This window comes from Acinonyx jubatus, chromosome X (assembly GCF_027475565.1).
Source record: "Acinonyx jubatus isolate Ajub_Pintada_27869175 chromosome X, VMU_Ajub_asm_v1.0, whole genome shotgun sequence".
In the NCBI taxonomy this organism is placed as follows: domain Eukaryota; kingdom Metazoa; phylum Chordata; class Mammalia; order Carnivora; family Felidae; genus Acinonyx; species Acinonyx jubatus.
The window spans coordinates 107294109-107315377 of NC_069389.1; the positions used below are offsets into that span (position 1 = coordinate 107294109).

General features: G+C 45.9%; 1 protein-coding gene across 2 annotated transcripts in view; it reads right to left on the reverse strand.

Annotated features, from left to right (window-relative positions):
• GPC3 (glypican 3) overlaps positions 1-21269 on the reverse strand; it is a 419619-nt gene that overhangs the window by 109415 nt on the left and 288935 nt on the right. For both annotated transcript variants that reach the window (XM_027054341.2, XM_027054340.2), the window contains exon 5: positions 19456-19581. In XM_027054341.2, coding sequence (XP_026910142.1) covers positions 19456-19581 — 126 coding nt within the window. The remainder of the gene's footprint in view (positions 1-19455; positions 19582-21269) is intronic.

Sequence of the window (21269 nt, forward strand, 5' to 3'; positions counted from 1 at the left end):
TGAGAACCTGACTTACACTGGACTTATGTCTGGGCCCTGCCAGGAAAACCGGCTGCCGTGTCCCATCCACCAGGTGGCACCACTTTGGAAACCAATGCCTACGTGGAGAAAGGCAGGGCTCCTTCCCTGTGCCCCAGTGAGTATCATTATTCAGGTGGTGGGGTCACTTCTCGCCTGGGCCAGCCAGACAGCTGGGTTCCCAGAGCCCAAGCGCCACCCCTTCCAGCCTCTGTCCCATCCCCTCGGGCCAACCAGTGGGCACCCACCCGGGCCCATCCATCATATACACCTGCTGGCCACGTCAATGCACATCACAAACCCTCTTCTAACAGTGTAAACTTCAGCCCACTTCTGAGTCTGTGCGATTCTACTGCTAGAAAAACACATCTTCTGATACACCTGTTCAACTTGCTATATCCAAGGCAATAACTTTGAAAGAGTTTCAGGGGCATCTGGCTGGCTCAGTCAGTAGAGCATGAGACTCTTTATCTCAGGGTCATGAGCTTGAGCCCCATATTGGGCGTAGCGATTACTTAAAAAAAAAAAAAAAGAAGAAGAAGAAGAAGAAAGAAGCAAGTTTCACATCTGGTGGTGAAGTTCCTAGGTTCCCAGTTTTGGGGGTCAGAGAAAGGATTTCCTGTGTTCCATCAGAAACAGAATCCGTAACTATCCACTCAACACTCCCCTACTAAGCACCAACATAGCCCCGTGCTCAGCCACAGACCCCTGGTGGCTGGACTTCCCGAATTTTCCAGTGTTCTGGCCCACTGTTTCCAATCTGGGCTTGGTGGACCCAATCCTGCCTCTGGCTTTGGCAAACCCGGTCCTCACGAAATGAAGTCTTCAACGAGCGACCGTGTTGGAGCCCCCAGCCAACCTGTGACAGCGGATGTACAGGTGTACTTCTTCCTGCCCAGCTACAACATCACCATCCCGCAACATGACCTGCGGGGCACGGGCACGGGGTGCTGCTGGGGCCGCCGGGAGGGAGAGGGAGCGGGAGCCCACAAGAATAAGGTGACTCGGTGTCAGACTTGCCCAAGAACACTGGAAAGTCTCGTCTGCAGAGTGGAATGGCTGCTTCTGCCGTCTTCTTCCCCTCCAAGCATTCCCAGAGCCCTGGAATCCGGCCTGCGGTCCGAGCCACGAGGTAGCAGGAGGGACCACGGCCTGCAGGTGTGCCTGCTGGGCACGGGCACGGCAACCAGAACAGAGCCAGCCGCTCGGCCACTTGGCACAGGGGAAGGAGCCTGCCGTCTGCCCGCGTCCGGCCAGCGGAACAGCTGTGCTCGGCCACCCCGAGCCAGGCACTGCCGCTCCCCGGTTGCCGGCGATAAAATAAAACCAAACAACCACGGAGGAAAGGAAAGGTGAACTGAGGTGTCAGGCACGCCCCACTCCGACCGCCCCCGCGGCTGCAGGTGCCCTCAGCTCCTTGACTCTTTGCACCTGCTCTCCCACCGGAACAAGTGGCCCGTTGTGTGAGGCCGAGCGCGTTGAGGTGCCGAGCAAACACGAGGTGACTCTCCTGACCGTAAAGTGGATGGCATTCCAGGAAAACTTTACTAAGCCAAATAAAAGTGATTGTAAAGCACTCGGTCAGATATAAAAGTGCTACATAAATACTTAATAAAAGCTCGCAGCAGTGCACGCGGGGACAACTAGGTCAGGACTCAGGCTCGCTCTCTAGCCCGGAAGGGTCTCGGAGAGAGCGAAGACCGCCTCGCCCACGCTGGTGTTCTCAGCCGCTCTGTATTCCTTGGCTCTTACCTGCCCTGCGGCCCCGGGCGCTTCTCCACATGTAGCTCTCCCTTCACTGATACAGCCCTGTGCTTAGAGCGCGTCTCATTTCAATTCTGGGTGCTTCTGCCAAATATTATTTGCAGCAACAGACCCTGAATTTCATTTCTTTTGCTCAGAAGCCCCACTGGGGTTATGTGGTGCTCTGGGGGGGAGATGTGTTCTTTCAGGTTTAATTATAGGAATTTCACCCCGAACTCTCCAATATCGGAAACGAAGGGCCACTCCAACAACATCTCAGCCCACCCACCCGCACCCCTGCCGCCCCAGAGATGCCTGGAGGAGTCAAATGAAGAGTTCACTGCTGTCCTAAGGACAACAATTATACCCTGGGGCTCCTTTTGATGCACTTTCGCTTTGGTCTGTTTGGGAACCGTCAGGGAAGCAACTGGAAATTCCCAGCCATCGTGGTGGCGGCGTTACGGTATTCCTCCTCCTTTCAGACTCCCTCCCCATCCAATATCCTTGCCATGGGATCTCATAGCCTGCTAGGGCTAGAAGGAGCTTTTGAGGCCGTTCTGTCCAGCCCCTTCATTTTATAAATGAAAGAAAAAGGTGAAGGGCAGTGACTCGCCCAAGGTTGCAACCTAGGACCCAGGCTGGACTTCCAGAACAGGGCTGAGAGGGCTTCTTCTTACGTGGGCTCCAAAGCTGCATAGGGGATACACAGGCAACGGCTTTACTACAGGAGCTGTGTGTGTAGAGGAGATTGAATGGAGGGCTAACCTCAGATGGTCATCCCCTTTCTCCCAGGGGATGTCACTCTATAGCCTTGAGTGGCTCTGAGAGCAGAGAAGCCGGGTAGGAAAGGCAGGAAACGCATTGCTATGTTGGCTGGCTCAGCCCCGGGGAGAGCCCAAGGAAAGGACAGGATTTAGCAGCACAAGCCAGGGAAAAGCTGGACGCGACACCCACTCCGGGTCTGCTGGACTGGACAGAAAAGCAAGTGTACATCAGGATTTCCATCAAAAGCAGAAAGAAGGAAGGAGAGCTTTGGTCCCATGAAGGAGAGAAGCCAGGCGTTTGCTGGGCAGGCCAGTGTAGTGGGTAGAAGGGCACAGACTACCTGAGTTTTGGATCCCAACCCCCTAGTGCTGTGGCTTTGGGTTAGTTACTTAACCCCATCAGTGAAACGAGTTGGAGGTGAGGGAAGAGAGATGTGATCGAAATGTCTCAGGGAGGAAATGGTGAGAAAAGGTCAAAAGTGCGGGCAGAGACACCAGCAGACTTGGTGAGCGGCAACGCTCCCAGCCCGCCTCTGGCCCTCCGACGGAAGCTCCCTACAACTGCGCCTCTCTTCCAGATTTGGTGGCTGTTAGAGGCATAGCTGACAGCGGGTGACCAACCGTCTTGCTCTGCCTGAGACTGACGACTCAGAACCTCCCGTGCCCAACAGGGGACGTTCTCAGGCAAACTGGGTCAAGTCGATCCCTACCGGGGCCACATGGTGTTTGCTACTCGGGATTACTACTTGTTATGGTCAGACCAGCCGCCATCCACAGGCATTTGGAAAAGCTGGGTTATCCAGAAGCCACGTGTAGTGATATTTGAAAGTGTATGTATTTATTTTGAGAGTGAGCGCACACACGCACACGTATGCAGGTGAGCAGGGGAGGGGCAGAGAGAGGAGAGACGGAATCCCAGGCAGGCTCCGCACAGTCAGCGCAGAGCCCGGCCAGGGCCTCGAACCCACAAGCCACGAGATCATGACCTGAGCCAAAGTCGAGAGTTGGACGCCTAACCGACTGAGCCACCCAGGCGCCTATAATGTGTGGTGATTTTTTTAAAAAAAATTTTAATGTTTATTTTATTTCTGAGAGAGAGAGAGAGAGAGAGAGAGTATAAGCGGGGAAGGGACAGAGAGAGAGAGGGAGACACAGAATCCGAAGCAGGCTCCAGGCTCCGAGCGGTCGGCACAGAGCCCAACACGGAGCTCGAATTCACGAACAGCAAGATCATGACCTGAGTTGAAGTCAGACGCCCGACCGACTGAGCCACCCAGGTGCCCTGTATAGTGATTTTCAATGGGACTTTCCTCAAGGTCTATGAAGTGAGGGAAAAAGTGTTTCTTAAGTAAATGGATTTCACCAGGGGAACGTTAGCCAACTTGAGGGTGATGGTCTTTAGCAGGACATTCACCCAGAATGGCCTCATTACCACTGGTTCTTATCTGTTGATTCTCTGATGCAGGCTGTCTTTCTCCAAGCTCTGTTCCCAGTGCTGTTATTACATGTGTTTGAAAGTAATAAAACTACATTTATTTTAAAATGGTCTGTCACTCGGACTTTTCATTAATTTAAACTGATGCTACCAATCCCTCAAAGTATTGCCTTATCCAGGGCCAACCGGTTTATTTAGCACCATGGATGGACTTGTTTACAAATAGAATTTGTGGGGGGCGCCCCGGTGGCTCAGTCTTAAGCTTCCGACTTCGCCACAGGTCATGATCTCACAGTTTGTGAGTTCGAGCCCCGCGTCGGGCTCTGTGCTGACAGCTCAGAGCCTGCTTTGGATTCTGTGTCTCCCTCTCTCTGTCCCTTCCCCGCTTATAATCTGTCTCTCTCTCTCTCTCTCAAAAGTAAACAAACATGAAAAATTTTTAAAAATAAAAATAGAATTTGTGGGGAATAGGTGGATTTTCTTAAAGAAAAAAATCAAAAATAGTATCTCTGGAAAGATGCATAGAGAGAAATACTCAGGAAGCTGCTAAAGCGTTTATAAAGAGAGCTCACCCAGTAGTTGTTAATTAGCCAGCACACAGTTCCATTTATTCAGGGCAGAACTTCCCTCCATATCTGATCTACTTTTCTACATTAATACCTAGTCAATGCAGGGCACTTTATAATTTTCAAAGATATTTCAAATGCATTTTGTCATTGGAGGCTTGCGGCAACACTTAGGTAATAAAGAGGAGGAATTAATGTCACCATTTCACAGGAGAAGAAAACAGAACACAGAGAGTTGAAGCAACCTGTCCAAAGGCACACAGTGATACCACGGGGAAGCTAGATCTGGTCCTCACGTTTGTTTAGCCACAAGTACGTTTGTCAGTTCATCCACCGAATTCATTGTGGATGGAGACGTTACTCTACGCCACGTACAGCTAGCCAATGAGAATATTCAGGCAGAAGACGGAGCTAGCAGAAAAAGACACATGTGAAAGCTCCTAATACAGGGGAACTGGGGATATGCTAGAGGAACACCTAGGTGCTGAGGGGTCCATAACCCAGACTAGAACATGGGGCAGGAGGATTTGGGCTCTTCAGAAGACATGCCATTGAGTTAAAGATAGGTAGGGGTAGGGGCGCCTGGGTGGCTCAGTCTGTTGAGCGTCCGACTTCAGCTCGGGTCATGATCTCACAGTTCGTGAGTTCGAGCCCCACGTCGGGCTCCATGCTGACAGCTCGGAGCCTGGAGTCTGCTTTGGGTTCTGTGTCTCCCCCCCCTCTCTCTCCCCCTCCCCTGCTTGTACTCTTGTCTGTCTGTCTCTCTCTCTCAAAAATAAATAAGCATTAAAAGAAAATTAAAGATAGGTAGGGGTAAGTCAGTCCAACAGCCCTTTTTCTGGCCCCTTCTGGAATGGCCCCTGTCCTAATCCTCCCTAATCGTATTTGGAGATAAAGTTTTCAGCCTGAGTTGTTGTGTAGCACCACATGCTACATGTCCCTCCAATCCAAAGCTGATGTGCCCCAACCTCAGGTGAGGACAGGTTAGTCTGGCTCCTGTTGGAACAGAGATTCATCCTGGTTCGGGCCTGAAGCTGTGCCCGGAAGCAAGAAGAGGGATGAAATGAGCAAATGAGCGGCTCAAACTAGGCAAGGGTTCATGGTTTGGGTGCTTTTTAAGATCATCTGGCATGGAGGTCACTAAAATATGAGAGGGCAAAGAGTAGAAAGCTCCACATGACACAGGAGCTACAAATTAAAAGGTTTCCTTCACAGGGAAATGAAACTTCATCATAAGGGCGACCAGCCCAAGGATCAAAGCCACGCTCACGTAAAAGAATAAAATTCATTGGCTTGAGAAATTGGGAAATCACAACTGATTTTAATGATCTCTCTCCTTTTCCAAAAAGGTTAAGCCAAGGGTGACAAAAAGGACATTAGAGCCTTGGGCAACTCGACTTGACCTGGAGCTAGACCCATCCTGCTTTCTAGTGTGAGTCATCGAGGACGATTCCCTGTGTGAATTACAATTAAGAAATCCTAGGAGAAGCTCTTTAAACCACCTTTGCTATAAAATGCAGTATGAAGGGTGGAAGGCCAGCCCAGTACCTATGCTTAGCTGCAGTGACTTTCGCTTGCTCCCCAGTGGACTCACATGCCCACCAACTAGGACCAAGGTGCTGCAACCAAACGTGCACCAACTGGGACCAAAGATGGAGTGTTTTGTTTGTTTGCTTTTGCAGGAAGGAGAGGAAATAAAGTAAAAATAAGAGGGAGTGGGTGAAGCTGTCTTCCTGAAGAATTAAGAAATGGGTCATTGAACAGAGCTGAAATGAGGCTTGGCTGCATCTACCTTCTGGGGAAGAACTGTGAGGGCCTCTTCACAGGCCTCTTTTATTGAACAACAGCGATACTAGTTTACCACTTTTTTGAGTTTATTTATTTTGAGAGAGAACGAGAGCACAAGTGGGGGAGGGCGCAGAGAGAGAGGGAGAGAGAGAATCCCAAACAAGTCCTGTGCTGTCATCATAGAGCCCCAGAGGCGGGGCTCGAACCCACGAACCGTGAGATCATGACCTCAGCCGAAATGAAGTCAGACACTCAGCCGACTGAGCCACCCAGGTGCCCCGTGGCTACCATTTCTTGAGGGCCTACTGTGTTCCAGGCACTATGCTCTGCATTTCACAATCTCTCTGAATTCTCTCAGCAGTCTATTAAGGTAGAAATCATCACTTGCATTGCACAGATGGGGAAACAGGGGCTCAGGGAAGAGAAAAAGCTAGTGCATACTAGACCAGAAATTCAAACCGTGGCTCGCTGATCGCAAAGGTATGGGCTGAAACACGACTCCGCTGTGTCTTATGATTGCCATGTCATGTTGAGATTTGCCTCCGTGTACTTTTTGTTAACCCCCAACTGTTTGGCTATATGTCTATCGGTGAAAGTCATCGAAAACTCCAACGATATTTTTGCCTTTGCTTAAGCAGAGGAGGAAAGGACAAAACCTGGAGAGCTGAGTTTCTTTTAAAGGAGCCGCCAAGAGCTCGTACCCTGGGGGAAGAACTGGGGCCACAGGCAGTAAAGAAGTGGCACCTGCCCGACACTTCCTGTGCCCCGCAGGGGAGAAGAATCACTACCACCATGGGGCGCCTGGCTGGCTCAGTCGGTTAAGCGTCCGACTTCAGCTCAGGTCATGATCTCACCGTTCGTGGGTTCGAGCCCCGCATCGCGCTCGGTGCTGACAGCTCAGAGCCCAGTGTCTCTCTCTCTCTGCCCCTTCACTGCTCACGCTCTCTCTCTCTCTCAAAAATAAATAAACATTAAAAAAAATCACTACCACCACGACATTTACAACAAGGGAGTCGGAGTGGGCGAAGGGCAGGCCCACTGGTGGGAGGCTCCCAATCAAGGCTTCCCTGACAGATCTTTCCCTGTCCCTCACACAAGCAAGTCTCAAGAGTCTGTTTTCTTTGATACTTAGTGACTGACTACCAGCAGTAGCTCTCCTGGGTCAGAGTAATTGGGTGAAAACGTTTTGGGTGTGTTTCAGGTGTTTGTGGAGGTCAGAAGCTTTATTCTTTTTAAGTTTATTTTGAGAGAGAGAGCATGAGCAGGGCAGGGGCAGAGAGAGAGAGAGGGAGAGACAGATTCCCAAGCAGGCTCTGAGCTGTCAGCACGTGAGCCCAACGTGGGCTCGAACTCACACACCGTGAGATCATGACCTGGGCCGAAATCAAGAGCTGGATGCTTAACCTACTGGGCCAACGCACCCCAAGGTCAGAAGCATTCTGATGCAGTGACACAGGAATTGTGTTTAAAAAATTTTTTTTTAATGTTTATTTTTTAGAGAGAGAAAGACAGTGTGTATGCAGGGGAGGGGTGCAGAGAGTGGGAGACACAGAATCTGAAGCGGGCTCCGGGCTCTGAACTGTCAGCACGGAGCCGGATGCAGGGCTCGAACCCACAGACCGCGAGATCATGACCTGAGCCGAAGTCGGACACTTAACCGACTGAGCCACCCAGGCGCCCCGACACTGGAATTGTTAAAGGAGATTGCCCAACTGCCTTCTCAGGAACAGGTCAGGGGGCTCATCCTGCCCAGCAGCCTTGTTTCAATCAATTTTCCACCTACCTTACATGTTCTCTGGGAGGTGAACATAAAGTAATGACAGATTCCAAATTCCTAAACATCTACCACTATGTATACACCCCGAACCGTGTCGTGTCCGTCAGTGGACTGTGACATTACTTGAAACATTTCTGGAACTCCTCTTTGGAAAGCCCATTTGAGGCCGATCACAGTGCCACAAGAAACGAACAGCCCCGTTATTTCACCTTCTTGTTCCAAAGGGACCCCGCATGGTATGAACAGGCTCGATCAGCTACCCCATTCAAACCGTTTGGTTCCAAAAGACTTGTAGATATTTTCCTCCAAATCCAGTTTACCTCTACAGGAGGAGCGGCCTACACTTCTTCACCCTTGCTCTGGACACTTATTTATCTGGCCTGCTCGGCCAAACTATAATGACGTGGTAACATCAGCAACAGCTATCGTGTATTCAGGGCCTGTGTGCTAGAACACATCTCCACAACGATGCTGTAGAGTAAGTATCATCCCCATCTGACAAATCAGGTAACAGAATTTGATGTCCAATGACCTGCCCAAAGCACGCAGTGTCTGAACGGAGATGAAAATCTCCATCTGCATCATTCTAAAGACTGCACTCTTCCCAAGATGCACCTGTCACCTGACTCCTGTTTGCTAACCTCTCGGGGTCTTTTTACCATAATCCTCAGCCTGCACCACTGAAGATCAGCTGGCTGAGAACCAGCAACTGACAGGCCCCAAAGGCTGGCCATATGCCCTCAAGGCTTTTCCCAAAGAAGATGTAGAAAAAGGTTTTGAGGACTGGCGGCATCCATATAATCAGTCTGTGACCTACCAATGCACTTGCTTTGAAGGAGGAAACAATATTTAGGGTGTAGAAACTCTGGTATGTTAAATGAGTAATTTCTTAAAGGCAGCTATAGTCCTTCATGGACACATCTCCTAAGCTTTCTGGGCTATAAGAGCTCTGGTGCTCTGAGCCATGATCATAAGATGAGGCTGGCCTTGCCCACCATCAGAATCACATTTTGAAGGGCAATTGGGAGGTGGTATTTATTTGTTGAGGATATGGGTATCCTGAGACTGGCCCTGAAGGGCCCCAAACGTTCTCTGTATAATGAACTGATCCAATTGAGCACAGGAAGGGCTGGCCTAAGTACTAATAGGACACAATCTGTTTATAGTAATAAGCCGTGGGTCTCTAACAGGTGGTTACGGACATCAATACTGAGCCATGAAAATATGTCCTGGTACTTCAGACATGAGAGTAGTCAGGTGCAGCCCATCCCGGATCCCAGACGTGGTACACCATGTTAAGCTGTCCATCTGTGGGATAAGCTGGGTTTTTCTCATTCAATTCTGAAGGCAGAGCGACTATATGCGACACCATAATCTTAAGGGATAAGTGTCACGTATTGCCATAGAGTAGGTCCTGAAAAATACCTGTCACTAAACACTACTTTTGAGATAAAGCTATGATGAAAAATATGCCAATCTAAGCTCTCAGAGGGATTATTACACGGAGGTACACTCCAAACTTATCTGATGTCTTACCTTACTGGGATTTTAAAAAGTCTTCAGCTGCCATAAATACTTCATGCTCTACCAAATCAAGTCCTCCTCTACATGATCCAGTTTTCCTTCAAAGCCTCTCCACGAATAATCTGGACTTACCTGAAGCGAGGTAGGAGATGCAAACCGCCGTGCTAGCAAGCAGGAGGGTGCTTCATTACCTTCATTCTAGGACATGCACTCAGGCTAACTAACATAGCAGTTCCCGAAATCAGAAAGAACTGAGCGTATGTTTCCACTTCCAGGAAAACTAAAGCAAAAATTAAATCCAAAAATGTCTGCGGGGGACCAAGAACTGTGGGGCTAGGCAAACATTCTCTCCTCTTGCCAGTAAGCAGAGCTTCCTGTGGGGCAGGGGCCAAAGGAAGAACTAGCCACAGAAAGAAAAGAGCTGGGATGCAGAAGACGATGCTAAAGTTTCTAATCCCCAAACCATCATGACAGGGGCCGCTACGAAGAGCCACCGGGCCTTGACCTTGGCATGATATTTTAGTCTGCCCTATGCCTAAACAAACTTCCGATCCAATGACTTTAGGACTTGAATCAATGCCTTTGAATATTATGTCCACGATCCACTGTTTACTTTTTTCTTCCTGTGCCCCCTTCCTTTTGGCTCTGTAGTCTGTCTCGTATATTTCCTTCCCCGTTGGTACTTCCATTGGCTGTGCCATATTTAAAGTTGTATGGGGGCTCCTGGCTGGCTCTGTCAGTGGAGCATGTGACTCTTGATCTTGGGGTTGTCAGTTTGGCCCCATGGTGGGTGTAGAGATTACTTTAAAAAACAAAAACAAAAAACCTCTGGGGGGCCTGGCCGGCTTGGTCAGTGGAGTGTGTGGCTCTTGATCTCGGGGTTGTGAGTTTGAGCCCTATGCTGGGTGTAGAGATTATGTAAAAATAAAATCTTTAAGGAAGAGAAAAAGTTGTACGTGCACTGCCCTGAGCCATTAGGAGGAAAGCCACCACCTAAACCTAAAACACAAACAAGCAAAACCCAAATAACAAATAACCTACTTTAGCATGAGAGCATGGGAGCTATAGACAACAACTGGTGTATATCACTACCTTGTTTGGATGTGACTGCAATGAGCTGTGCATGCGTACATGTGCGTCTGAACATGTATACACTGTTGCCTGTAGGTCTTATCTTCACCTAATTCCTTCACCGTCAAACTGAAGATTGTGAAGTTCTTCCCATTTTGTTACGTACACCAAATGAAAGACTTGTTAGTGCTAGAAATTGGTCCCTTTCCACCAAAGTCCTCAAAACAGAGGTTTGGTGTTTTTTTTTAATGTTTTTATTTATTTATCTTGAGAGACAGAGACAGAGAGAGCATGAGCAGGGTCTCAGCAGGGGCTGAAGGAGAGAGAGGGAGAAGAGAATCCCAAGCAGGCTTCACACTGTCAGTGCAGAGACTGACGCGGGGCTCGAACTCATGAACTGTCACATCATGACCTGAGCCGAAATCGAGAATCAGAGGCTTAACCGACTGAGCCACTCAGGCGCCTCTACATAGTGCTCTTAAAATAAATGCATTAGCATTCCCCTTTCTCTGCATCCTTGCCAACATCTGTTAGTGGGAATGCACAGTGGTGTAGTCACTCTGGAAAAAAGTATGGAGGTTCTTCAAAAAGTTAAACATAGAACTACCCTAAAACCAAGCAATTTCACTATTAGGTATCTATCCAAAGGATACAAAAATGCTGATTCGGAGGAGCACATGCACCCCAATGTTTCTTTTTTAATTTTTTAATGTTTATTTATTTTTGAGAAACAGAGACAGCATGAGGGGGGAGGGGCAGAGAGAGAGAGGGAGACCCAGAATATGAAGCAGGCTCCAGGCTCTGAGCTGTCAGCACAGAGCCCGATGTGGGGCTCGAACTCACGAGCCTTGAGGTCATGACCTGAGCCGAAGTCGGACGCTCAACCGACTGAGCCACCCAGGTGCCCTGCACCCCAGTGTTTATAGCTGCGTTATCAACAATAGCCAAACTATGAAAACAGCCCAAATGTCCATTCACAAACGGATAAAAATGTGGTATATATAGAGATCTATATCTATATCTATATCTGTATCTGTATCTAGATAGAACTTCACCATCTTCAGTTTGATGGTAAAGGAAAGAAGTGAAGATAAGACCCATAGGCCACAGAGAGTGTGTGTGTGTGTGTGTGTGTGTGTGTGTGTGTGTATTGCGTGTGTATATATACTTATATATAATGGACTACTACTAGGCAATGAAAAAGAATGAAATCTTCCCATTTGCAACGTGGATGGAACTAGAGTGCATTATGCCAAGCAAAATAAGTCAGAGAAAGACACATATCATATTTCACTCATACGTGGAATTTGAGAAACACAACAGATAACCATAGGGGAAGGGAAGGAAAAATAAGATAAAAACAGGGAGGGAGGCAGACCATAAGAGACTCTTAAATATAGAGAACTGAGGGTTTCTGTAGGGGAGGTGGGTGGCGGGGGATGGTTAAATGGGTCACGGCATTAAGGAGGGCAGTTGTTGGGATGAGCACTGGGTGTCATATGTAAGGATCACTGGGTTCTACTCCTGTAGCCAAGATTACAGTGTGTATGGTAACTAAGTTGAATTTAAAGAAAAGAATAAAATAAAATAAAATAAAATAAAATAAAATAAAATAAAATAAAATAAATAAAATAATAAAAATAAAATAAAATAAAATAAAATAATAAAACTAAACTAAACTAAACTAAAATAAAATAACTGCATTATGGGAATGTCTGGTTGGCCCAGTCAATCGGGTGTCTGACTCTTGATTTCGGCTCAGGTCATCATGTTGTGGTTTATGGGACTGAGCCCGGTGTCGGACTCTACACGGACAGTGTGGGGCCTGCTTGGGATTTTCTCTGTCCCTCTCTCCCAGCCCCTCCCCTGCTCACACATGCTCTCTCTCTCAAAAAATAAAATAAACTTAAAAATTAAGTAGCTTATGAAAACAATCAACTATTCTCCCTCACCCTTCCTAGATTATAGGGACCAAAAGAAGATATTTTTTGCTCTCATTTTTAAAACTATATTCCATATGTCAGGAATTGGGTGTCAAGCGATGATCTCATGCTCACTCCCACTGATTGATATGCCACAGTCTATCCATCCAACCCAGTAGAAGAGAGAGAAAAATAGTCTCCTTACCCTACTTGTCTGCAATAGGTTTTGCGATAGGAACAAAAATCCTTGAAAATTAAAACAATTGCTTTGTATATTCCTGCTTTGGCCTTTCCAATTAAGCAGAGTAATTCTGAAGAGGCATTATGAACATGGGAAGACTTGTCTGATCAGTGGAAATAAGCGTGCATTACACACATGGGGTGGGTGTGTGTGTGTGTGTGTGTGTGTGTGTGTGTGTGTGTGTGTGTAATTTCTCAGGTGAAATGCGAGGTAAGATCACAGAGGAGGGAGAGGAGGCACCCTCAGTGAAATCTGCCCCTGCACATCTCAGGGAGTATATTCTCTAATGCCAGGTGCCTCACGTATTCCACTGAGAGAGTCCCAGAGTCATCCTGAGCAAACACAAAATAGATACTGATTTGTTATGCGCAGAAGTGGCTATGTGGAACTGCCAAGAAGATAACAGCAATATTCAGGAGCTGACCTGGATCCAGGCCCAACCAGTCCAGCAACATGACAAGGAGCAAGACCAGCCAGGACTGAATCACAAAGGGGGCTAAGGTGTCATGCCACAAAGTACAAGTCCTTACATATACAGAACTGATAAGCCTCAAAATCGCTAGGGATGCATAAAACCCTATGGGAGGTTTGCTGATGGTAGGAGAAGCTACTTGACCACACACATACGGCTGAGAGAAAAACACTCGGGAGAATGACTGCAAAGGGGTGTAAAGAGGAGAGGTGAAGGAGAGGCTAGCATTTAGGCGGTGGTCCAAGATGATGGCGCTGGGAGACCTGAAGGTTTGGCTGCCCTGTCGTCAAGGTTAAGGGTGAGCCATGCAGAATCCAGAGGTGGTGAGAGAAGCCTGATAGAGCTCAGGGTTCACGTGAAAATGGGTGGAACACCGATGACGGTGGATAAACAAAATGTGCCATATCCAGACAGTGCAATATTATTTGGCCATAAAAAGGAATTAAGTACTGATACATGCTTCATTGTGGATGAACCCTAAAAACATTATGCTAAGTAAATGAGTCGATTTATATGGAACATCCAGAATAGGTAAATCCATAGAGACAGAGAGCGGACTGTTGGTTGGTTGCCATGGGCTGGGGGAAGCGGGGACTGGAGAATGACTGCTAATGAGGACAAGCTCTCTCTTTGGAGCGATGCAAAGGTCTTAAAACTAGACAGAGGTGGTGATTATACAACATCATGGATGTACGAAATGCCACTGAATTGTATACCTTACACAGGTTAATTTTATGTTATGTGAATTTCACCTCAATTACACACACGCAATCAATAAGGAGGGGTAGAGCCTCTGTTTTGACACCGCTGAGGGGAACTCTCCCTGGACTGCTTCTCGTTAAGCTGTAAACTCCTCAGCAGGAGCAGGCACTGGATTCTACTTATCACTATGCCCCACAGGGCCCAGTGTATGAGAAGTGCTCAGTCTTTGTAGCATGAACCTGAATGATCAGATGCTAAATGTACAGACAACATTGCATTTTTTTCAAACTAGCAGTTTTTGAACACGTGTAAGTTTAAGCATCTCCTGTTACACTAATTTAAAGACAAACTTGATTAAACAGTACAGTGGGGCTTACCTTCCAGAGGGTATCAAACCATCCGGAAGAAGAATGAAAATTTTAGTCCGTGATCCAGGTATTTAGCCTCACAGTTCTCAAAGGGTGTGTGAGGATGTATTTACTACACTGCTTACTCTTCATACAGGTATTTTCAGCACCAATGCAGGCAAAGCCTACGTTTACCTGTTAAGCCCAGGGTTAACGCAGTCCCATGGGATCCTTTATGCTTCTCTTGGTCCCAGGGATTCTCTAACTGAAATTCTCCGTAGTTTGACACAGGCAATTGTACGAAAGCTCTGCCTATACGATACATGGTAGCTCAGGTCGAAAGCGCGTACCCTCACATGAGACAAGTTCACTAATTCCAAGATTTCTCTGCTAAATCCCAGAATCCAATGTTTATCTCAAGCCAAGATGGGGTGCGGGGTGGGTTGTGGTGGGGAGGTTACGAGGACAAATAGCAGCTTTATGTGGTACTCCGTCAGACTAGATCTGTGGAAACATTCTCTTCGTTCATGTTTTTAATTGATTAGTTTCATAAGAGCCAACAATTGAAAGGATGTGAAATACGACCATATTTAGAGAAACAGTGGTTTGAACTCTTTAAAAGTTGAGTGGTCTATATGTACATGTGTAGAAGGAGGGTATAAATAGCTCTGACAACCCAGCTGACATGGATATTGATCCATATTTTCTTTAGTATCAATATGTTCCTTTTAATCAGGTGTCTCCACTGACAAGTCTCATTTCCCTTCAGGATCCTTGATTTTCATACATTTTCTTGACTGAGAGTAAAATACTTTGAAAGGAATATAAACCCAACCTGTAACTATAACAAGGTTACAACTGATTTGGCCATATGAAGTGGCAACTGTTACTTAAGACTAAACGAAATGAGAAATTCAAAGAAAAGCTCTGGAAAGACATTTTACTATCGATGAGATGTGTGGTGTGAAGTTAATCTTTATAAATGGTACAAATGGAGGGCACACATGTCCTCAGGCTACAGAACTCTGTACTACTAAATGTATACCCTTGAGTAATTTTTTTTTTTTTAAATCTAGTTTGACACTATTCCCTAGTCCAATCATCGCATTAGGTCAGTAATTTAAGTATAGGTTAATTATAACCTGAGGTTACTAACCAAGAGTTACTTCCTGGATTATATTACCCTTCTATCTGCAGATACGTTTGATTTCCTTACTTCCTTTCTCCCTCCCTCCCTCCCTCCCTCTTGACCTACCTTCCTTCCTTCCTTCCTTCCTTCCTTCCTTCCTTCCTTCCTTCCTTCTTGCCCTCCCTCCCTAGATACCACCTATCAACAATAAAATTTGTTTTGAAACAACAGACTTTTCAGAAGGGGTTTGGAATAATAGCTTTTCTCGATACTATTTGTTTTATGTTATTATTTTGTTTGATACCATGAGATATTTAAAGCTAGCAAATTAAATAAAAAATACTTCAGTTAACAGTTCTTTTAATGGTGCAAAAGTTCATTTCACTAATTTTTAGGCTCATTCAAATTTAGCAGGCTTTGGATTCCATCATTTGAGAGAAGAGGACTTTCTTGATTTTCGGGAAACATCCTTCATGAAAGTATACTGTGCATGAAGTAGTTTATATGAGCAAAATTCAATTTAAAAAAAATCTCGGGGCGCCTGGGTGGCGCAGTCGGTTAAGCGTCCGACTTCAGCCAGGTCACGATCTCGCGGTCCGGGAGTTCGAGCCCCGCGTCGGGCTCTGGGCTGATGGCTCAGAGCCTGGAGCCTGTTTCCGATTCTGTGTCTCCCTCTCTCTCTGCCCCTCCCCCGTTCATGCTCTGTCTCTCTCTGTCCCAAAAATAAATAAACGTTGGAAAAAAAATTTTTTTTTAAAAATAAAAAAAATCTCACCGCAGGGGTACCTGGGTGGTTTCAAGCAGTTAAGCGGCAGACTCTTGATCTCAGCGCAGGTCATGATCTTGCAGTTCGTAAGATCGAGCCCACCACGAGGCTCCATGCTGACACTGTGCGGAGCCTGCTTCTGATTCTCTTTCCGCCCCTCCCCTGCTGATGCACTCTCTCTCAAAATGAATAAATGAACTTAAAAACACTTTTTTTAAATCCCACCAGGGCACCTGGGTGGCTTCATTGGTCGAGCATCTGCATCTGACTCTGGATTTCAACTCAGGTCATGAGCTCACGGTCATGGCCCTGAGCCCCACGTTGGGCTCTGTGCTAAGCGTGGAGCCTGTTTGGGATTCCCTCTCTCCCTCTCTCTCTGCCCCTAACCTGCTTATGCGTGCTTGCTCTGTCTCTCTCCCTCAAAATAAATAAAAGAAACTTTGGGAAAAAAATGCCACTAATTCAAAAAACACAGGCCTGGGAAGAAATTCTTTTGAATTAACTAAAACTGGATCATCTGATTTTGTTTTTCTTAAAGAGCAACAGGAGATACATCCATCAGGATTACAACATTTGGCCTTAAACAAACACAACAATAGAGAAACCAGTATTAGCACCTGATATATAGTAGGTGGTCAAATATTTGTTAAATGAGTAAATAAATGAATACATTAACAAATAAATGTACTGTCAACTAAAATTTCTTCTTTAAGAACAGACCATGGTTAGGGGTGCCTGGGTGGCTTAGTCAGTTAAGCATCTGACTTGATTTTGGTTTAGGTCCCGATCTCACCATTTGTGAGATCAAGCCCTGCACTGGGCTCTGTGCTGTCAGAGCAGAGCCTGGAGCCTGCTTCGGATTCTGTGTCTCCTTCTCTCTCTGCCCCTCTCCGGCTCTTGCTCTCTCTCTCTCTCTCTCTCTCTCTCTCTCTTTCTCTCTCAAAAATAAATAAATATTGGGGCGCCCGGGTGGCTCAGTTGGTTAAGCCTCCAACTTCGGCTCAGGTCATGATCTCACGGTTTGTGAGTTCGAGCCCCACGTCAGGCTCTGTGCTGACAGCTCAGGGCCTGGAGCCTGCTTCAGATTCTGGGTCTCCCTCTCTCTCTGCCCCACCCCCACTTGCACTCTGTCTCTCAAAATGAATAAACATTAAAAAAAAATTTTTAAATAAATATTTTAAAAATAAAAAAAAAACCAGACCGTAGTTAGAAGATATGCTGCTTAAAACAAATTAGTATTCAGGAATTGTTCATTTTTACCCTATTAGCATACCAGTGGGTAAGTCACTGGGATGGTTTCTCATGAAGCTTATGTAAGAACCACATATTTGACCTGCGGGCATTTTCTTTTTTTTAAAGATTATATTGTTTATACCTGTTTTAAAGCATCTGCTTTTTATAAAGCCAAATACCAATGGCTTTTCTCTGACACCTTAAAAAAATATGTCATAGCAGTTAAGTACATTTTCATGATTCTACTTAGAACCTGATGAGCTTTTAGGATGATAAATATGCACGATTTCTCCAGAGCGGAGCGGATGCGTGGGGCCATTAGTCCCTGCAGCCTGATTCACATTTGCTGGAGGCAAGTCGATCTCCCTGCAAGTTCAATGACTCATCCAGGGTGGCATGCAACTTCAGTCTCATTAGCACCTCATTCTCACTGTCCCAGGTCAGTAACACGGCTTAGTTGAGAAATAAGCGGGTTTTCAGGCATGTGCTTGGGAAGAGGAGAGGTGGAGGGGGAAGGGAGAAAGGGAGAAGGAACAGAAGAAACCTGGATTGGGCTTCTGGTATGTGCCAGCCGGCTAGGGACTTTACATTCATGACCTCACCTAATAGTTAGAACAGCCCTGCGAGATGCCCTTGCCTTATGGAGGAGGACCTTGGGACTGTCTAGGTTAAGTGACTCACCCAAGGCCCCACGCGGTGAGTAGCGGGACAGAGATACAAACCCAAGTTCATCTGGCTCCAAAGCCTTCCTCTGTCCGTTACATTACATGGCTAATTCATAAGCCATTTAGCATCATGACCTGTCCTGATGTTGGTCCCCACTAGACTATAAGCTCCTCAAAGCAAGTAACTTGCCTGTCTTCACCCTCATATCCCTAGCACTAACTTGGTGCCTAACCCACAGGATCTCAAAACATAAATGTATGAATGAATGAATGAGAAAAAAACCCCACAGACTGCCAGAGCAGAAGGGCTCTAATCCAACCACCTTACTTTTTAGACCGGGAAACCAAGGTTCAGAGAGATTAAGTCACTTGCCCTAGATTAAGCAACTCTTTAGTAAAAGATTCAGAACCCGAGTTCAAGTATCTTCTGTATTCCCCCTTACAAGATGCTGCCACTTGGGACAGGTTTGGAAGCATGTTCGTCAGCTCCACATGGTTTCCTAAGCATTCTCCCCCTCCTAATTTCGTCCCTTAATCCCAAACCGTTCCTTACACATGCGAATGTGTAAGGGAGGTTAGGAATGCCACGAGCCCACTAGAACGAAAGCTTCGCCGGGACAGGAAATTTTGCCTGGCTTGTTCACTTCAACATGACTGGCGCTTAGAAGGTGCTCAGTAAATATTTGCTGAATAAATATTCTTTCCTTTCCAGCGATGAGCAAATTCTTCATAGATGACAGATGTTAGCACAGATTCTATTAACACTCGGTGATCAACCATTTCAGCAAAACTGCTTGATGAAATGGCACTCCTCTTTCCCTCCCTATTCTTTCCTCCGTCTTCATCTATAAAATGGGGGAAATAATGGCATTTATTCCAGAGGACTGGTGTAAGGATAAAAAGAGTTAATATAGACAAGCACTTAGCATGGCGCTTCATATGCCGTTAACTCTCACTAAATGATAGCTATTGGTATGTATGTGATTTCCTCAAACCCCTTAAATAAGGGTCCACATAATGAGGCGATGCAATAAGCCAAAGTTGTTTTATGCTGCACACCTTGTAAAATGTCCCTGAATGCACAGTTCTCTACATGCTTCCAAGTTTGTAAATTCTGTAAGGGCTCTAGGTTACAGACAACATCTGGCATGTCACAGATGCTCACGTGGATGTTTTTCCTAGAATTTTTCTTCTGTAATTAATGAAGGCAGAGAGGACATAACTAACCTTGAGATGAACATATAATGATTCTTTCCCAAGTTCTGCTATATTTAACATTCAAAAAAGAGTACCTCTCCACGAGTTCTTGTCCATTCCAGCAAAGAGTGTCGTTTTCAGCCACAGGACTGTGGCTGCAGACGTAGCCAGGCAAAGCGCTATAGAAGCTGATGAAAGATTTCAACTTCTGAATTAGTTCCCTGAAAGAAAAAGAAAACATCTGTGCATAAGAGGCAAGTAAACCCAGTATGAGAAAAGTTTAATTTCCTTATCAGCATGACAGAAAGGCTCTGCCAGGCTGATTAGAGCCATAAATGATTTTAAAAGACATTCTAGGCTACAAGGCCACAATTTAGTTTAAAAAAAAAATCAATAAAATGATATTAGGGGAAAAAAAAAGTTGTTTGCCATATAAGGTGCCTCTCCTATCAGAAGGATGATTTAATTCCAACGTTCATTTTCTAGCACGTTCAGCTTCCATTGTTTGTTCAGAATGCTGTTACCTACATTCTCAAAGGTGCTGATTACAAAGCACACTGGAGCACTACATATCTTTCGGTTTCTGGGTGTAATTGAGTGCCTTGATTGTAATTTACAATGCTATTACCCTAGAGATGGCCCCTTTCCATGCAGGCTCGGGCTAACAGTTGCAGATCACAATTGCAGGGTGCTCAGAGCACTGTAGGCGCTATGAAATTCTCCTGACAATATAGTCAGAGAAACTCACATCTGCTAGAGGAGGAAGGTTTCTTTGTTCTTTGTGTGTATATTGTGGTGCCCATGGGTGTGGGGGGGAGATAGGAGGGAGTGAATCCTAGTATGTTTTATTTATTTGCTTTGGCTTTTATTTTACATATAAGACAAATTGTGTGTGTGTGTGTGTGTGTGTGTGTGTGTGTGTGTGTGTGTGAGAGAGAGAGAGAGAGAGAGAGAGACAGAGACAGAGAGAGACAGGGAGGAGGAGGAGAGAGTGAGCACATTATATATGCAAATATGTATCAATACACATACTCATATTACCCAGCAAAATTTCTGGCCTATTATTTTGTTTCAGATGTACAGGGACACACAAAATAAGGCGCTACAGACTGGAGAGAAGTGGATATGTTTATAAAGAAATATTAAAATATCTATACAATAGATGTCCGATGGTAAACAAACAAAAATAAAATACTCCTTATTTTTCTAAAGCAGTGTTGTTGGTAGAAAGGAAGTTAAAGCATTCTTCGTAATCAAGGCTATCTTAAGTCTCTACTAAGTTTTTGGAGGCTCTGGCCAGGGAATTTGCTGGCAGTGGAGTAATTATTCAATACTGTCTCCAGGCTAAGAATGGACTGGCCTGATATATAGGCCTCTGGAGGAGCCAGAGGCCTGAATCTCATTTGGACACTGGTGGGAGTCCTGAGCCCAGAAATGCCTTCTGGGGCTTGTTCTCTGATCTCGCCAAAAGAGGAAGACTGGTGGAAATTATTTTCTTGCATTTTTCCACTTTGCTACTATAAAACGATTCATTTCAACTGATGATTTGGAAGAGAGAGCATGCTTATCATACTCAGCACATCTTCACAAAGGCTAGGGGCACGGTAAAGCCAGGGTGATGGAAAGAACAGTGCGAGAAAGGGTACTGGGATATATAAAACTTCTGATACCCCAACAGTTGCCTCCTGCTAAGCTCAAACCCCCTCGCAGCCTACTTCTGGGCACTGAGTTCCGTCACCTTCCAAAGTGAAGAGGCTCAATACAGGGCTCTGAAAATAAAAGTCAACATTATAGTTTCTAACAGGAAAAAGATGGGTTCAATTAACGCTAATAGGAGAGATGCTCTGTTTTACAAGGTAATAATACAGTTCCTAAGAGTGGAAACTGAAAGACTAAAGGCTGAGGCTGA